The following is a 16,558-nucleotide window of genomic DNA, read 5'->3' as shown; positions in this document are numbered from 1 at the left end:
GTTTCTGTTTGTTGAATTGGAGACTTTATTTTCTAGATGTTTTGCTTTTCTTCAGCATGTTAGGTAAAATATTTTACGCCCGGTTTTGTGCTATTGAAACTACCTGCCTCTCTAAATTGAATGTTTTGTGTGTAAGTTTTCTTTGGCTGCTACATTTTCTCTGCCACCTTCAGAATTCCAGTGAGCAGTCACATGCTAAATGGAGCCTCCTTGAGACACTTTTCATATGACACCACTAACCATCTACAGGTATTACTACTTACTCATTTCATTCCTGATGTGTAAGCTAAATAAACACAGTAAAATATCATTTATTTCATGGAACTTAAAGATTGTGTGCTTTGGGCTCCCCCTTCTAGAATTAACACAGAGACCATCTTCCTCCTCTTGCATCTTGAGAGAACTTTTCAGATAATTAATTACACTATAGTTATCTTTAACATTTAATTATATTTGCTAGAGATGTTGATTAGACTTGAGTGTTCCTAAATATTTATACATATTTAGAGACAATGTATTTGTTTCTCCAGTGGCTGAGGAGTCTTCCTGTTTTCTCTTTGAGTAACCCCATTGCCAGGTGAATTGAAGAATGCTAAACATTTTTTTAAGTAAAAGAGTACATAAACATTAGCTGTTTCAATATGTTGTACAACCCCAAAATGGACCAAAGTCATGTTTGTTTCATTCTTAATACAGTTTTAATTTTTAAAACGCTGATATACATTATTTTTAACAATGATTCAACCTATGGAGCTACACCTTGAGTAACCAGAATACCAATCATGCACAGATAAAATGTGAAAATCACCCCTTCAAATTGCTTACTGCACTCTTAAAAAGATTATGTTAATGAAGGCAAGTATTGTTTTTATAAATAATCCTTATGAGAAACTTTACTATACTATAAAACAGCAAAAATAGCCAAGTATGTTGATGCTTAATATATAGAAGTAAATCATAAGTAAATTTTCCCTCAGAGTTGTAATGAGTTTATTATGTCCTAGATGTTCTGCTGTGACCTACTATACTTTCAGATAGTTCTCTGAATTTTTTTAAAATAATATATATTTGGAATCCATGATTATTTTCTTTTCGACTTTTAAGAAAGTAAAATGCATAGTAAGCATTTTCTTCATGTGCATACAAACCCTCACTTTCCTTCTGTATTTTCAAAAGCACAAAGGGAAGCCTTGCCTGAAAGTTAGTTGTCTCAATTGTGTTTTGTTTGTAGTCATGTAGAATGGCAGGGGCAAAGAAAGAGCTCAGTGGTGTGTAGTAATACATGTGAATTCCTGAATATTATCAGGGAGAGTTGTAAGGAGAATTCAGTTTAGACTTGGAAAGCCAAATAATGACTGGAGAAACCAGGAAGGCTTCTCTGAGGAAGTGACGTTTAAACTGAGATAAACAGGAAGTTGGTTTAACGAAAAACATGAGTGTGGTGGTGAGAGATGTCATTCCAAGCAGAAAAGTAAGGGTGATAGGCTGAGGCATTTTTGGAACCGGCCAAAGGGATAGCCTTAGTTTTTGTTCGTACTATGTAGGTCATTCTGGTTAATGTGTTCTTTCTGACTCTCCTTTTTCTCCATTTAGAGCAATAACAGCTAATACTAGTGGGCTTCCCTGGTGGCTCAGATAGTAGAGAATCTGCCTTCAATGCAGGAGACCTGGATTCAATCTCTGGGTTGGGAAGATCCCCTGGAGAAGGAAATGGCAACCCACTCCAGTATCCTTGCCTGGAAAAATCCATGGACAGAGGAGCCTAGTGGGCTACAGTCCATGGGGTCGCAAAGAGTCGGACATGACTGAAGCAACTTAGCATGCATGCACATAAATACTAATGTAGATATTTATTATGTGCTAGGTACTGGTTTAAGACTTTTAGCTTATTGTATCCCCAAAGCAGAAAAGTTCTATAAAATCTCCATTTTATAAGGAAAGAAAATTTTTAAAACCTACCCAAGGTCACAAGGATGGAGCTACAGGACTTCCCTGCAGTCCAGAGGTTAAGACTACAAGCTCCCAAGGCAGGGGGCACAGGTTCAATCCCTGGTCAGAGAACTAATATTCCACATGATGCACAGCGTGGAAAAAAAATTTTTTTAAATAAAAACAAAATAAACAGAAATGACTATCCTCAACAAAACTTAAAAAAAGAAAAGATAGAGCTACATAGCATCTCAATACTGTAGTTAATTTAAATAAAACCCTATTTTAGACTTTCACATCACTTCCAGTGTAGTATTTGGCTGTTTGAAATAATGCTGCTGATTCAGTGTGTTGGAAGACTAGGCTACGCTCCATGAAACAGCTCATCTCTGTTTCACATGGTGCTGGCTGGACTCATGTATGTGTCTGGGGCTTCAGACGGACCAGCTGGATTTCTCTCTCTCTCCATCCTCAAAGGGCCAGTTCCAGTTCTTTGTGTGACAGTGGCATTCCAAGAAGCAAGAGTGGAAGATACAAGGCCTCTTGAGGCTTAGGCCCATCCCTTGAGCTATATCACATTCTACTGATCAAAGCAAGCCACAAGGTCAGCCTGGATCCAAAGGGCAGAGTAGTAAATCTCATTTCCTAATGGAAGGAACTACAAGATATTTGTAGTTAATTGCAGCCTGCTACATTTAGCATTTAGTCTTCTAAAGGCTTCTGTGTGTCTAGAATGTGTAAGTTCTAGGTAAATTATCCTCCTGACCATTGATGGGCAGAGTTCAGTTTGCGTGTTACCTTGCCTCTGAGGACCGATGTCATCCTCATACACAGTTTTTGAACATTAATACTCTTCTACACTGAAAGGGCAAGGATGTTTGAAACCAGAGAGTTTTAACGATCAGGGCAGGAAAGATGTGCTTATATCCTGATAAATTTGTAAAACAAATGTAAATTGCACTGGGGTAGTTTGGGGTGAGTAAGTGGAGCCTGGCAGAGGCATTAGGTCTCTTACAAAAGATATATCTGAGAGGTCTGTTTTGGAAAAGGTGGCTGCACAGTGAAGATAAGAACCAAATGAAAATAACAACCAGAGTTAAAATGAAGCTAATTTATTGGAAGATTTTTTAAAAATGAAAGAAGATATAACTGTAAGATAAGCGTGCTCATAAATAAAAATGCATAGCTTAAACAAATACGTGAAAGGTGAAACAGATGGCAAGGTTGGATGGGAGGGCTGGCTAAGTGCTATAAAGGAACTGTGTAAATTGGTATGAGGGTGAAAGATAACTGAAAGAGACAAATATCATTTAGGGTTACCCTAACAAGTATAATTTAACTAATGGAAAGAGGATGAGTATATCCATTTATTACCCAATCAAATAATAATAATGTTCTAGCTACTCAGACATTATGCTTCAAAATGCTAATGCTCATGTTATTTCTTAATCCAATCATATCTGTTGTTGCATGTACATATTGTTTCAGAATTTAGATAGAGAGGTAGGTTTCATGTGAGCCTTTTTTCTCAAGTGTTGAACATGAGGCGTTAATCCTTGCTAATGTCAGAATGGAAGAGACTTCCTTTTTTTGTTATTGAAGTATAGTTGACTTATTGGAGGAGACTTCTAAGCTTTGAATATTTCATGAGTTAACTTTATAATCATTGTGTATAAAATACATGTGATAATTTATATTTATGTTAAATATTGGTATTTTATCTAATTTACATGGTCTCATTTTGATAAATCAGTAGTTCATTCAGTATTCATTCTGTCCTACTGTGTATCCAAGTAATGCCACTGAGCACAAGATTAATGTATGATTAATGTGATAAACATTTTAATAGAATTTACTCATAGTATCACATGACTTAAAAATCAATTCATTGTTTTCACCATTAATCAAGTTTGTGACATTATTCAGAAAAATATATGATGTTTGTTGTTATTCAGAGAAATTTATGAAAAGTAGCTACTTATTTTCATGATGTCATATTCTCTGATATCTAGTCTTCTTGGTATTTTGGGTATAACTTTTAAAATATACACTTAACACTGCATAACACAGTGAGTTTATTCTTAGGTTGACAAGAATGTCGGTAAAGCAGAGAGAGAAAAAGCCGTCTATTGCCTTAGTTAGCATCATGTTGAAATACAGGTTTCATTTTTATATGGTTGCATTCATTTTAGTGGTTCGTTTATTAATCCAATTAAAGTGTGTATATAAGATATTTAAATAAAACTCTGATGTGCTTTACAAATAAAATAAAAAGTTAGCATATTATTTTTCTTAGAAGGCCTATCATGCTTTTTCTACACAAAAATTATTACTCAGAGATTATGAGATCATTAGGGACAAAGCTAGAGCAAAAAAAAAAAATTCCTTTGTGTTTTTTGTCAACATGCATAGTCCCTAGCGTCTACTGACTTCTTTTTAAACCTCTTTCATTTTAGATGCCTGTGTTGCTAAAAACCTTACAGGTCTACATGGTAAAAATCAGAATATAAAACTATGTTGGCTAATTGGAATGTACGTAGTCTTCATCAAGTATTTAAGCACCCAGTAGGCGAGGCAGTAAACCTGCTTTAATCAGGAAATGGAACTATTGGAAGAACCTAGAGAAACAAGGTCCCTGATGTAAGGAGTTAGTTTACATTCCTGTGGGGAAAGATTAACAAACAAATAAATGATAAAAAAAAAATCAGTTAATAAGAGGTATCAGTGAATTAACAATGTGTGGGAGAATACTTAGGATTTACAGTGTCTCTTTGAGGAGGTGACGTCTAATTTGAATTCTGAATGAAGCCAATGCAAAGAATTAAATCAGGTCACTAAAATTCAGTTCAACAAAAGCCAACTGTCATAGACTTATTTGCATATTGAAAGGAGGATGGAAAATGAAAATGTTGATAGAATGGTGGCAGATATTCTCCTCAGAACACATACACACACACACACCCTACTTTTTTTATTTTTATTTCTGCCAAAAATGTTTGTAACCAATTTAAATAATGTCCTGTGTGTAAGATCTATCCCTGATCCTCACTGTTAGTGAGACAAAAGTGCCTTTCATGTTTCCAGACATTTTTGTTTTAATCTGTGTCTTTTGGGGTTAAACCAAGCCATGTAAACAGGGTAGATCATAATGAAATCTTCAGGAGAGGTGAAGGGAAAATGTTGTGGATATGTAGTTTTTATGTTAAATTTGAAAAAAAGGATGAACTTTTGTTTTTAATGATAAAACTATAAAAATAAAACTTGAATGAGTCTTGAATAATTGTTGAATAATTATATATAGAAGATAAAGTTATCAGACTCTCAGAGGCAAATAGAATTGAATAATTGTATATAGAAGATAAAGTTACCAGAATCTCAGAGGCAAATAGAATAGACTATAATATTTAGCAAAAGAGGGCATGTATCAGTTTTCAGAAGTTTGAGATGCATGGCCTTCTCAGTCAACTATCAAAATGGCAATAGATTTATGTACAGAGATATTTATCTCAGATTTATTTGTAACTGTGAAAATTTAGGAGAAAAATCTATTTCCACAAAAGGAAAGTAAATATTGAATGCCATAGTAAAATGCTTAAGCTGAAAATAAAGTGCAAAGTGGTAATAATTCAATATTTAAAGAAGGCACTATTATACATAGAAAAAAATTGGAATTAGCTTAGCTTTTTTCAAGAGCAATTTGGCAGTGCCTCCAAAGTTTAAATGTGCAGACCCAACATTAATATGATTGATATTCCAATAGATGAATATTTGTAAATTTATATGATAGAATACTATTCAGATGTTTAAAATGAACAAATTGGATCTGTATTTCTGCAGAAGAGATAGATCTGTATGTCAACAGAGATAGCACTCAAAACAATGTTGAATTTTAAAAAGCAAGTTGAAGAATATATATGTATAATAGTATTTATGTAAAAGTAAAAACTTTAAAATACTTATAACAAAGCCAAATATTGTTTACCTATAAAAACATAGCCTGGAAGGATTGATTGTTGCTCTTCAGTCACTGAGTCATGTCTGACTCTTTGAGACCCCATGGACTGCAGCACACCAGGCTTCCCTGTCCATCTGTGGGCTTCCCTAGTGGCTCCCAGAGCTTACTCAAACTTATGTCCATTGAGTCAGTGATGCCATCCAACCATCTCATCCTTTGTCATCCCTTTCTCCTTCTGTCCTCAATCTTTACCAGCATCAGGGTCTTTTCCACTAAGTCAGCTCTTCGCATCAGGTGGCCAAAGTATTGGAGCTTCAGCTTCAACCTCAGTCCTTCCAATGAATATTCAGGGTTGATTTCCTTTAGGATTGACTGGTTTGATCTCCTTGCAGTCCAAGGGACTCTCTACAGACCAGAATAGGAGTGTTAGTTTTCTTTAGGCCAAAGGGGAGGGGAACAGGACTAAAAAGAGAAACCGGATGGGAGTGAGGGATAGTATTGAACTTCATCTGTAATATTTTCTAAGTGTTTTGTTTTTTTTTTAAATAAGCAAAGTGACAAAATGCATTGTAAATTTGCAGCGGTAGCTCATTGTTTATTAGACTCTTTTTAATGTGTGCTTTTAAAACTTTTTAAAACAATGATTGAAAGTCATCCATGTTTGCAGTGGTTATTATTCAACGGTGAGATTAGAGTTCAATTTTAATTTTCATCACAAACATTTCTGAATTTTCCAAATTTATAAAATAAATGTTGGGGAAATCAATCCCACTTAGAGATAAACAAATGATAACAGTTGCTGGACTTCAGCTCTGTGAGGAGTTCCTAAGGCCCTTAACAATTAAGCTGCCTCTAAAATGCCAAGTATCAGCCAAAAAAAAAGTATGACCCTCCCAGGAACAAAAGGAAGAAGTGGGCCAGCCGTGGAAATGTAAAACCGGGTCCTATCCTAGGAAGGGAAGCTGGTACAGAAGTCTGAGTCAGTGGGTCTCAAACTTGAGCATGCCATTGAATCACCTAGGCGGCTTGTTTGTTTGTTTGTTTTAAAAGATTGCCCTCCAGGGTTTCTGATTCAGAAAGTATGGGGTCAGTTCTGTGACTCTGCATTTGTAACAGGATCCCAGCTGTTAACAGTAATGATGGTGGTCCCAGGGCCATGCTTTCAAAACTGCAGGTCTAAAACCCAGCCGTCAGATCTTTGTAGGTTTGATTACTGAAATATGAGGAAGATATTTGGCAGAAATCAGTCTGATGTCATTATCTGGCAGATCCACTAATTACTTAAAGGCGTGAGTCAGTCCATCTCAGGAAAGTTGGAGTCACACGCAAGAGCAGGCAAACCAAAAAGAAAGAGAAACTGGCATCAAATGATCAGAAAGCTTGAAAGTAAGGGAAATGAGAGCTAGTCCAATCTAAAGACCACAGGCCACGGAAGACTTCGCTTTAGGAAAAAGTAAGGTAATAAAATGAGCGTGAAAAAAAGACTGTAAAAATCAAGTTTACTCATCAGTGTCTGTTGCTGTTTGATCAGACTGGGAGTCCAGAATGACACAGAATTCCTTCCCATCTTACATTAGCACCAGGAGCTCTACTAGGCAGGAAACGCCCTGAGAACAGGGACTGTTCTTCCCTTCCTTGCTTTCTCCATCCTTTCCTGACCCCCTCCCTCCCTCTTTCTTTTCTATTCTTCCCCACTCAGCAGCTTTTTGTTTTCTCCTCAGCAGCTCTTTAGTGCCAGACATTGCCCTGGGCTTTGGATAAAGTGGTGTCTTACCACCTTTGTGGAACTTCCCAGGTGGCTCAGTAGTGAAGAATCAGGAGCCTCGGGAGATGAGGGTTCAATCCCTGGGTTGGGAAGATCCCCTGAAGGAGGAAACGGCAGCCCACTCTAGTATTCTTGCCTGGAGAATCCCATGGATAGAGGAGCCTGAGGTTGCAAAGAGTCAGACACAGCTAAGCGGCTAAGAACACACACCACCTTTGTACTCCAGCATATAGCATAGGCCTCATACATAATAGCTGCTCACTAACTGTGGAATGAAACATGAATAAACACATACATGATCAACAGGGATCATGGTTAAAGGGGCAATGAATGAGAGACAGAAATAAGGTGGTATGCCTGCAAGCAGGTCATTTCTATAGGATGCATAGACCCAGTGGAGTGGGCCTAGCAATGTAATTAGCACCTTGAGTCACCACTGAGAATGCACTACTTGGCACTTTCCTTTATACTCCACATTTTCCCAATAAAGTTTTGCTACTTTTCCCACTGCTTGCCAGTGTTTCCCACTCCCATCCCTATGGTTCCTGACTTTCAGCTAAATTAGTATATGCTTCATTCAGTTCAGTTCAATTCAGTCTCTCAGTCGTGTCCGACTCTTTGCGACCCCATGAATCGCTGCACGCCAGGCCTCCCTGTCCATCACCAACTCCAGGAGTTCACTGAGACTCACGTCCATCGAGTCAGTGATGCCATCCAGCCATCTCATCCTCTGTCGTCCCCTTCTCCTTCTGCCCCCAATCCCTCCCAGCATCAGAGTCTTTTCCAGTGAGTCAACTCTTCGCATGAGGTGGCCAAAGTACTGGAGTTTCAGCTTCAGCATCATTCCCTCCAAAGAAATCCCAGGGCTGTTCTCCTTCAGAATGGACTGGTTGGATCTCCATGCAGTCCAAGGGACTCTCAAGAGTCTTCTCCAACACCACAGTTCAAAAGCATCAATTCCTTGGCACTCAGCCTTCTTCACAGTCCAACTCTCACATCCATACATGACCACAGGAAAAACCATAGCCTTGACTAGACGGACCTTTGTGGCAAAGTAATGTCTCTTCTTTTGAGTATGCTATCTAGGTTGGTCATAACTTTCCTTCCAAGGAGTAAGTGTCTTTTAATTTCATGGCTGCAGAACCATCTGCAGTGATTTTGGAGCCCAAAAAAATAAAGACTGACACTGTTTCCACTGTTTCCCCATCTATTTGCCATGAAGTGATGGCACCGGATGCCATGATCTTTGTTTTCTGAATGTTAAGCTTTAAGCCAACTTTTTCACTCTCCACTTTCACTTTCATCAAGAGGCTTTTTAGTTCCTCTACACTTTCTGCCATAAGGGTGGTGTCATCTGCATATCTGAGGTTATTGATATTTCTCCCGGCAATCTTGATTCCAGCTTGTGTTTCCTCCAGCCCGGCGTTTCTCATGATGTACTCTGCATATAAGTTAAATAAGCAGGGTGACAATATACAGCCTTGATGTACTCCTTTTCCTATATGGAACCAGTCTGTTGTTCCATGTCCAGTTCTAACTGTTGCTTCCTGACCTGCATACAGATTTCTCAAGAGGCAGGTCAGGTGGTCTGGTATTCCCATCTCTTTCAGAATTTTCCACAGTTTCTTGTGATCCACACAGTCAAAGGCTTTGGCATAGTCAATAAAGCAGAAATAGATGTTTTTCTGGAACTCTCTTGCTTTTTCTATGATCCGGCGGATGTTGGCAATTTGATCTCTGGTCCCTCTGCCTTTTCTAAAACCAGCTTGAACATCAGGAAGTTCACGGTTCACGTATTGCTGAAGCCTGGCTTGGAGAATTTGGAGCATTACTTTACTAGCATGTGAGATGAGTGCAATTGTGCAGTAGTTTGAACATTCTTTGGCATTGCCTTTCTTTGGGATTGGAATGAAAACTGACTTTTTCCAGTCCTGTGGCCACTGCTGAGTTTTCCAAATTTACTGGCGTATTGAGTGCAGCACTTTCACAGCATCATCTTTCAGGATTTGAAAGAGCTCAACTGGAATTCCATCACCTCCACTAGCTTTGTTCGTAGTGATGCTTTCTAAGGCCCACTTGACTTCACATTCCAGGATGTCTGGCTCTAGGTGAGTGATCACACCATCGTGATTATCTGGGTCATAAAAATCTTTTTTGTACAGTTCTTCTGTGTATTCTTGCCATCTCTTCTTAATATCTTCTGCTTCTGTTAGGTCCATACCATTTCTGTCCTTCATCGAGCCCACCTTTGCATGAAATGTTCCCTTGGTATCTCTCATTTTCTGGAAGAGATCTCTAGTCTTTCCCATTCTGTTGTTTTCCTCTATTTCTTTGCATTGATCGCTGAGGAAGGCTTTCTTACCTCTCCTTGCTATTTTTTGGAACTCTGCATTCACATGCTTATATCTTTCCTTTTCTCCTTTGCTTTTCACTTCTCTTCTTTTCACAGCTATTTGTAAGGCCTCCCCAGACAGCCATTTTGCTTTTTTGCATTTATTTTCCATGGGGATGGTCTTGATCCCTGTCTCCTGTACAATGTCACGAACCTCCATCCATAGTTCATCAGGCACTCCTATCTATCAGATCTAGGCCCTTAAATCTATTTCTCACTTCCACTGTATAGGGGATTTGATTTAGGTCATATCTGAATGGTCTAGTGGTTTTCTCTACTTTCTTCCATTTAAGTCTGAATTTGGCAATATGGAGTTCATGATCTGAGCCACAGTCAGCTCCTGGTCTTGTTTTTATTGACTGTATAGAGCTTCTCCATCTTTGGCTGCAAAGAATACAATCAATCTGATTTTGGTGTTGACCATCTGGTGATGTCCATGTGTAGAGTCTTCTCTTGTGTTGTTGGAAGAGGGTGTTTGCTATGACCAGTGCATTTTCTTGGCAAAACTCTATTAGTCTTTGCCCTTCTTCATTCCGTATTCCAAGGCCAAATTTGCCTGTTACTCCAGGTGTTTCTTGACTTCCTACTTTTGCATTCCAGTCCCCTATAATGAAAAGGACATCTTTTTTGGGTGTTAGTTTTAAAAGGTCTTGTAGGTCTTAACCATTCAGCTTCAGCTTCTTCAGTGTTACTGGTTGGGGCATAGACTTGGATTACTGTGATACTGAATGGTTTGCCTTGGAAACGAACAGAGATCATTCTGTCGTTTTTGAGATTGCATCCAAGTACTGCATTTCGTCTCTTTTGTTGACGATGATGGCTACTCCATTTCTTCCAAGGGATTCCTGCCCACAGTAGTAGATATAATGGTCATCTGAGTTAAATTCACCCATTCCAGTCCATTTTAGGTTGCTGATTCCTAGAATGTCGACATTCACTCTTGCCATCTCTTGTTTGACTACTTCCAATTTGCCTTGATTCATGGACCTGACATTCCAGGTTCCTATGCAATATTGCTCTTTACAGCATCAGACCTTGCTTCTATCACCAGTCACATCCACAGCTGGGTATTGTTTTTGCTTTGGCTCCATCCCTTCATTCTTTGTGAAGTTATTTCTCCACTGATCTCCAGTAGCATAATGGGCACCTACTGACCTGGGGGTTCCTCTTTCAGTATCCTATGATTTGGCCTTTTCATACTGTTCATGGGGTTCTCAAGGCAAGAATACTGAAGTGGTTTGCCATTCCCTTCTCCAGTGGACCACATTCTGTCAGATCTGTCCACCATGACCCGCCCGTCTTGGGTTGCCCCACGGGCATGGCTTAGTTCATTGAGTTAGACAAGGCTGTGGTCCTAGTGTGAGTAGACTGACTAGTTTTCTATGAGTATGGTTTCAGTGTGACTGCCTTCTGATGCCCTCTTGCAACACCTACCATCTTACTTGGGTTTCTCTTACCTTGGGTGTGGGGTATCTCTTCATGGCTGCTCCAGCAAAGCGCAGCCGCTGCTCCTTACCTTGGATGAGGGGTATCTCCTCACCACCACCCTTCCTGATCTTCAACGTGGGATAGCTCCTCTAGGCCCTCCTGCGCCCGCGCAGCCACTGCTCCTTGGACGTTGGGTTGGTCCTCCCAGCTGCAGCCCCTGGCCTCGGGCGTGGGGGGTGTGGGGTAGCTCCTCTCAGCCGCCACCCTTGACCTCGGATGCGGGGTAGCTCTTCTCGGCTGCCGCCCCTCACCTCGGACTTGGGTAGCTCTTCTCGGCCATTCCTGCGCTGTCGCAGCCTGGCACTCTCGGCAGCTGCGCCTGACCTCGGACGTCGGGTAACTCCTCTTGGCTGCCGCCCTTCAGGCATAGGGTCCTCCCAGCTTCTGCCCCTGACCTCCGACGTGGGGTAGCTCCTCTTTAATCTGCCTCACAGCCAAGGCAGCAAATAAGGCATATGCCTGAATACATAATGCTTTTAATTATAAAGTATTCTCCTACTTTCCCAATGAAAAAATCTGAAGAAAGGTTTGGCACTTGAGTAGTTTTATGTCTATTAACACTGTTTAATTTATTTAATTTGTTGACTGAGTCATACATGCATATATAAAACTATCTAAAATATTACTTTTTATTAAAAATTTAAAGTCTTAATACTGTGATATGAATCTTGGGTCATTTAACAGAGTTTTTGAGAGCATGTTACCTTTACTTTCAGTTAAGTTGTTTAAGATTCAGCATTTTTAATCGTGGATGATGCTGTCACCAGTAATTTTTAGCAACAAACTACAAGCCCCACTCATGTAACACTAGAATAGTTCTTTTCATTCATCCTTTAGTGTACTTTCATGAGTTCCACGAGGTAATCACACACTGTGTTTTAAATTGATTTAAAAAATCTTGTTTGCCACAACAATGCTGGCAGTTGTGGTATCACATTCTTCACCAGAATTAAGTACTAAATCTTTTTAAAAATTTATTTGCCATATTTGTTTATTCACCAGTTCCATTAAGATGACTTCTTGTAGCATTCCACCTTAGCACTGACTGCTGCTGTTTCAGGCCAATGTGTCTTCTCCCCAGACAGTACCTTGTGACACAAAAAAAGGAATTAAGAGAATACTCCGTAATAGAAGGGAATTTGTAAATCTTAGGTAAAGTGATTCCCACTCTTATAGCCAAGAACAGTGGGGGAAAGTCTTCTCATACTTGGGAATGCACGTGTGTGTTTTTTCCTTTTAATTTTCTCTTCAAAAAAAAAAAAACCTCTTATTTAGGTGAATATAATGATTAGAAAAGTTAATCATAGGGGTTTGTAGAATTAAACAGTAATCAAAAGCGATTGTATTAACACACAGCTTTCTAGTCGTTAGGTCACAAGAGGTGATAGATATGTTTTTATTGCCAGAAGGAGGTTGTATATATGTGTAATGCCATGGTCATGAGTCTGTCTCTAGTAATTAGAAAGCTACATGTGTTGAAGAGCCAGCAGACTGGTTGATCTGGAGTAAGTAGATCAAGCTGGAAGAAGAAAAGTTGACTTTGACATGTGATTTGACGGCAAAGGACATCAAAATGGCTTGCTCCACTTACCGGTTTATTCCATTTTTAAAAGTGTGCAGCTTCTCAGTTTTTCATTATTAAATATAGTGTTTACGTATTTATATGTGTTTCAGGCTACCTTATTGGAATTTTGAAGACATGAAAACATCAAATGAACCAACTTGCAACATCTTGGATTCAGATTGGAAGATGAAGAGAAACTTTAAAGAATGTGGCCTATAAAGGCGGGTAGTACCTGAAAATATTAACTGACTCACACTATAAAAATGAGACCAGTTTTTAAACAATAGAGGTTGTTTTAGTCCAACATGAAGGTTCAAGACAAAATGTTGAACTAAAAACTTACACTCCTCCCCTCTCCCACTTCAGACAGGTACCAGCATTGCTGAATATGATTTTCATTAGTCAGAAGCACTTGTTTTTACCCATGTAGACCATCCTTAGGAATTAAATATTGGTTATTTAATGTAGATTATAATGGGAAACTGATTTTTTCTACAATGGCAGATTTCAAGGACTTGGTTCCAAACTGAGCCGAAGCTTCCCAATGCATTTTGTACAGTCTGGGGAAAACTGTGCTGCATTGGCCATTTTTGAAGGCCACGATGCCCTGTAATACAAGGACATCATCTTATTGCTGATATCTTTGGGGAGTCCTAAGCAGACACAGAAAATGAATGGAGGCAAGGAGTGTGACGGAGGGGACAAGGATGGAGGTCTTCCAGCTATACAAGTTCCTGTGGGTTGGCAGCGTCGTGTGGATCAAAATGGAGTGCTTTACATCAGGTGAGCCCTTCCTATTCCCTGCATTATCTCCAAGTTTGCAGCCACCAAATAAAGAAGGTACAGCCTGTTCCTCTGAGAACATAAAATATTGTGACTGGTAGCACCTCAAGTCAATTTGAATAAATGATCTTTGTGCTGGAAATATTGTGTTTTTATTTATATTATTTTGCAATATAAAACCTGCCTTAGGTTACAAGAGAGGATTTTTATGCATTATTTGTGTTTATATAAAGTGTCGCCCTGCTTATCTCTCTAACAAGGATAAAGAAAAAGATGAAGATTTCTAAAAGAAACCCATGAGCGTCATTACCACATTCGCAGGAGAATGTAAAATACTGAAAATAGACCCGATGTCTCCTGACAATATTATTGTCCTTCATAGTGCTTCCGCTGGCTACTCTGATGTAAGGTTGTGTTTTTCTCTATAGGCAGTTTCAATTACCAGTTTCTTAATGCCTGATATTAACTAAAAATAATTTTCCTGTTTTTTCTGTGCAGTTTTTAATCTATTCCCTGCATATAATAATAAAAAAGAAAAAGTCATGATGGAGTCATCTCACAAGTAAAAATCATACAGATTACATGTAAATACCTGTTATTTTAAATTTTGATGGTCTTTGTTATGTTGAGCAAGTTGAATGAAATAACTGTTGGCAAGAACTTTTAGTCTTATTATTAAATAATTGGCACCTAAGTTCCTTACTTTGTAGTTTATTGGTAAATATGTGAGTAGGATACCATAAATTTTTCTCTGTGATGTACTTTTTTAAAAAGCTATGATGAAGAGAACTTTTTAAAAGATATCACATTGCATCATTAGATTAATTATGTTGCTTTCAGTTCATCATTATTACTTTTATTTGTATCTCAGCTTCAGTGAAATTCTTGTTTGTGCAAAGCTGTATTTTATATAAATGAGGAATTTCACATGATACATACTCAGACAGTTTTGTACTATAACATCTCAGAAGTCAATTCAGATCCTGTCCTGGATTTGTTTGTTTGGTAGAAGTTATTTCTTGAGGTAAACTTAATGGCCAACTGAAATTCTTTTGAACATCTTTTTTAATTTCTGTAATATTTAGGAGGTGCTCTGTATTAATTGAAGTGAAGGGATAAGAAAGCAGGGAACGTGGAGCTCACCCCATTAAAGATTAGATGGATGAGGACACGAGGGATAACTTTCCCAAAGTGTTTCTATTGCCAATCCTGTTACCAAACTTCCAGGAATACTTTATCAGTGTAATGTAGCAAGACACCGGTGTTGTGTTCCTGTTTACAGTTGTTCTAGTCTGTAAGGAGCAAATGTTATATATTTACAACTAAGAGCAGTTAACTCCAAAAATCTTGATAATTTCAGTTTATTTGTTTTGTTTTATTTTGTTTCTTCTTTCTCCCTGTGAAAGATAAATCAGCTTTTTAGGTTGCTGAGAGTTAAGGCAAATTCAGTCTGGAAGTCTGTCAGTTGTCTTGCTCATGACATCCCAAGTCTGAGTAGACTTTACTGTTAGAATGAGTTAGTTTTAATTCTCCCAACCCAAATCTGCACACTAGGGATTATTTTGGAAACTAACTTTGCCAGATAAGCTAAAACACCTTCAGATAAATTAAACCCAGCATAGGTTTGCTTCATGTGTATGTGTAACTGGTTAACTTACCACTTGAACGTATATAAGAGGCTAGCCCTCCTTCTATAGCTTCCTTTGCAATGTGTAGTTTGCTTATAATTTTTAGTTTAGTTTCTAGCTGTTCCTGCCTCAGGGTGGCATTGAGGCTGCACATTAAATTTCCCACCTGCTTCCAATCTTCTAAGCTTTATCTATGCCGTAAGACTTCTAACTATTTTTATGTTAATTATTACTCCCAAAAGTTAATTAAAGAGCTGCAACTGAAGGAAAGAGCCCAACTGACTGATTGAGAGGAAGTGTTTCTACAGTGTCTGGAGTACTCTAATATTATAGAATTCAGGAATTCTTGTATTCAAGTTTAATTTACAATTAAATCCTTTAGGATTCATTCATAGACTTTCTTTAACCGTAACACATGAGACAGTTTCTTTTCACAGTATTCTTGAATTCTTCACATAATAACTAGTGATTTTGTTTTATCAAAGCTACCAGACCTCCAAAACACCTTGCTGGCCCTCCCAATGGGTAGAACTCCAATCTGTAATATGGGAATTCTTATTCTTTGCATATCATCTGGAAAAAAATGTTAGCCCAAATAAATGAATGAGTTAACAAAGTTGAGGATTTTAATTGTGATTTTTCTACATGCTTAAGGCAACCCAGTCCAGTTCTTGCTTGGAGAATCCCAGGGACGGAGGAGCCTGGTGGGCTGCCGTCTCTGGGGTGACAGAGAGTCGGACACGACTGAAGTGACTTAGCAGCAGCAGAAAGTCATTTATATGGTTGTCCATAAATAAAATATGAATTGCATTCTAAAGCAGGTTTATTTATAGACACCAAACTACTACCTGTATTTTTGTAGAAGCAGAATAGTCTACACCTAGGAGTGTAAAAGGTCTGTAAAAAGCAGTGTATAAGATTGACTGGAAAAGGTCAATCCTCATCCCAATTTCCGAGAAGGGTAGTACCAAAGAATGTGCTAACCATCAGACAATCGCACTTATCTCCCATGCTAGTAAGGTCATGCTTAAAATCTTGCAAGCTCGGCTTCAGC

At 38.5% G+C, this 16,558-nt stretch overlaps 1 protein-coding gene and 1 long non-coding RNA gene across 2 annotated transcripts in view; one reads left to right on the top strand and one right to left on the bottom strand.

Annotated features, from left to right (window-relative positions):
- The window catches only part of MBD5 (methyl-CpG binding domain protein 5), a 149,848-nt gene that overhangs the window by 78,641 nt on the left and 54,649 nt on the right, over nt 1–16,558 (top strand). Inside the window, exon 3 of the mRNA XM_055572651.1 lies at nt 13,204–13,876. Coding sequence (XP_055428626.1) covers nt 13,764–13,876 — 113 coding nt within the window. The 5' untranslated portion in view covers nt 13,204–13,763. The remainder of the gene's footprint in view (nt 1–13,203; nt 13,877–16,558) is intronic.
- The window catches only part of LOC129646453 (uncharacterized), a 29,463-nt gene continuing 25,387 nt past the window's right edge, over nt 12,483–16,558 (bottom strand). Inside the window, exon 3 of the long non-coding RNA XR_008711928.1 lies at nt 12,483–12,617. This is a non-coding gene — a long non-coding RNA (uncharacterized LOC129646453). The remainder of the gene's footprint in view (nt 12,618–16,558) is intronic.

Source organism: Bubalus kerabau, chromosome 3, assembly GCF_029407905.1.
Source record: "Bubalus kerabau isolate K-KA32 ecotype Philippines breed swamp buffalo chromosome 3, PCC_UOA_SB_1v2, whole genome shotgun sequence".
NCBI classification, from domain to species: Eukaryota; Metazoa; Chordata; class Mammalia; order Artiodactyla; family Bovidae; genus Bubalus; species Bubalus kerabau.
The sequence above is the reverse complement of the archived record's forward strand: the minus strand, read 5'-3'. Positions and strand labels throughout refer to the sequence as shown.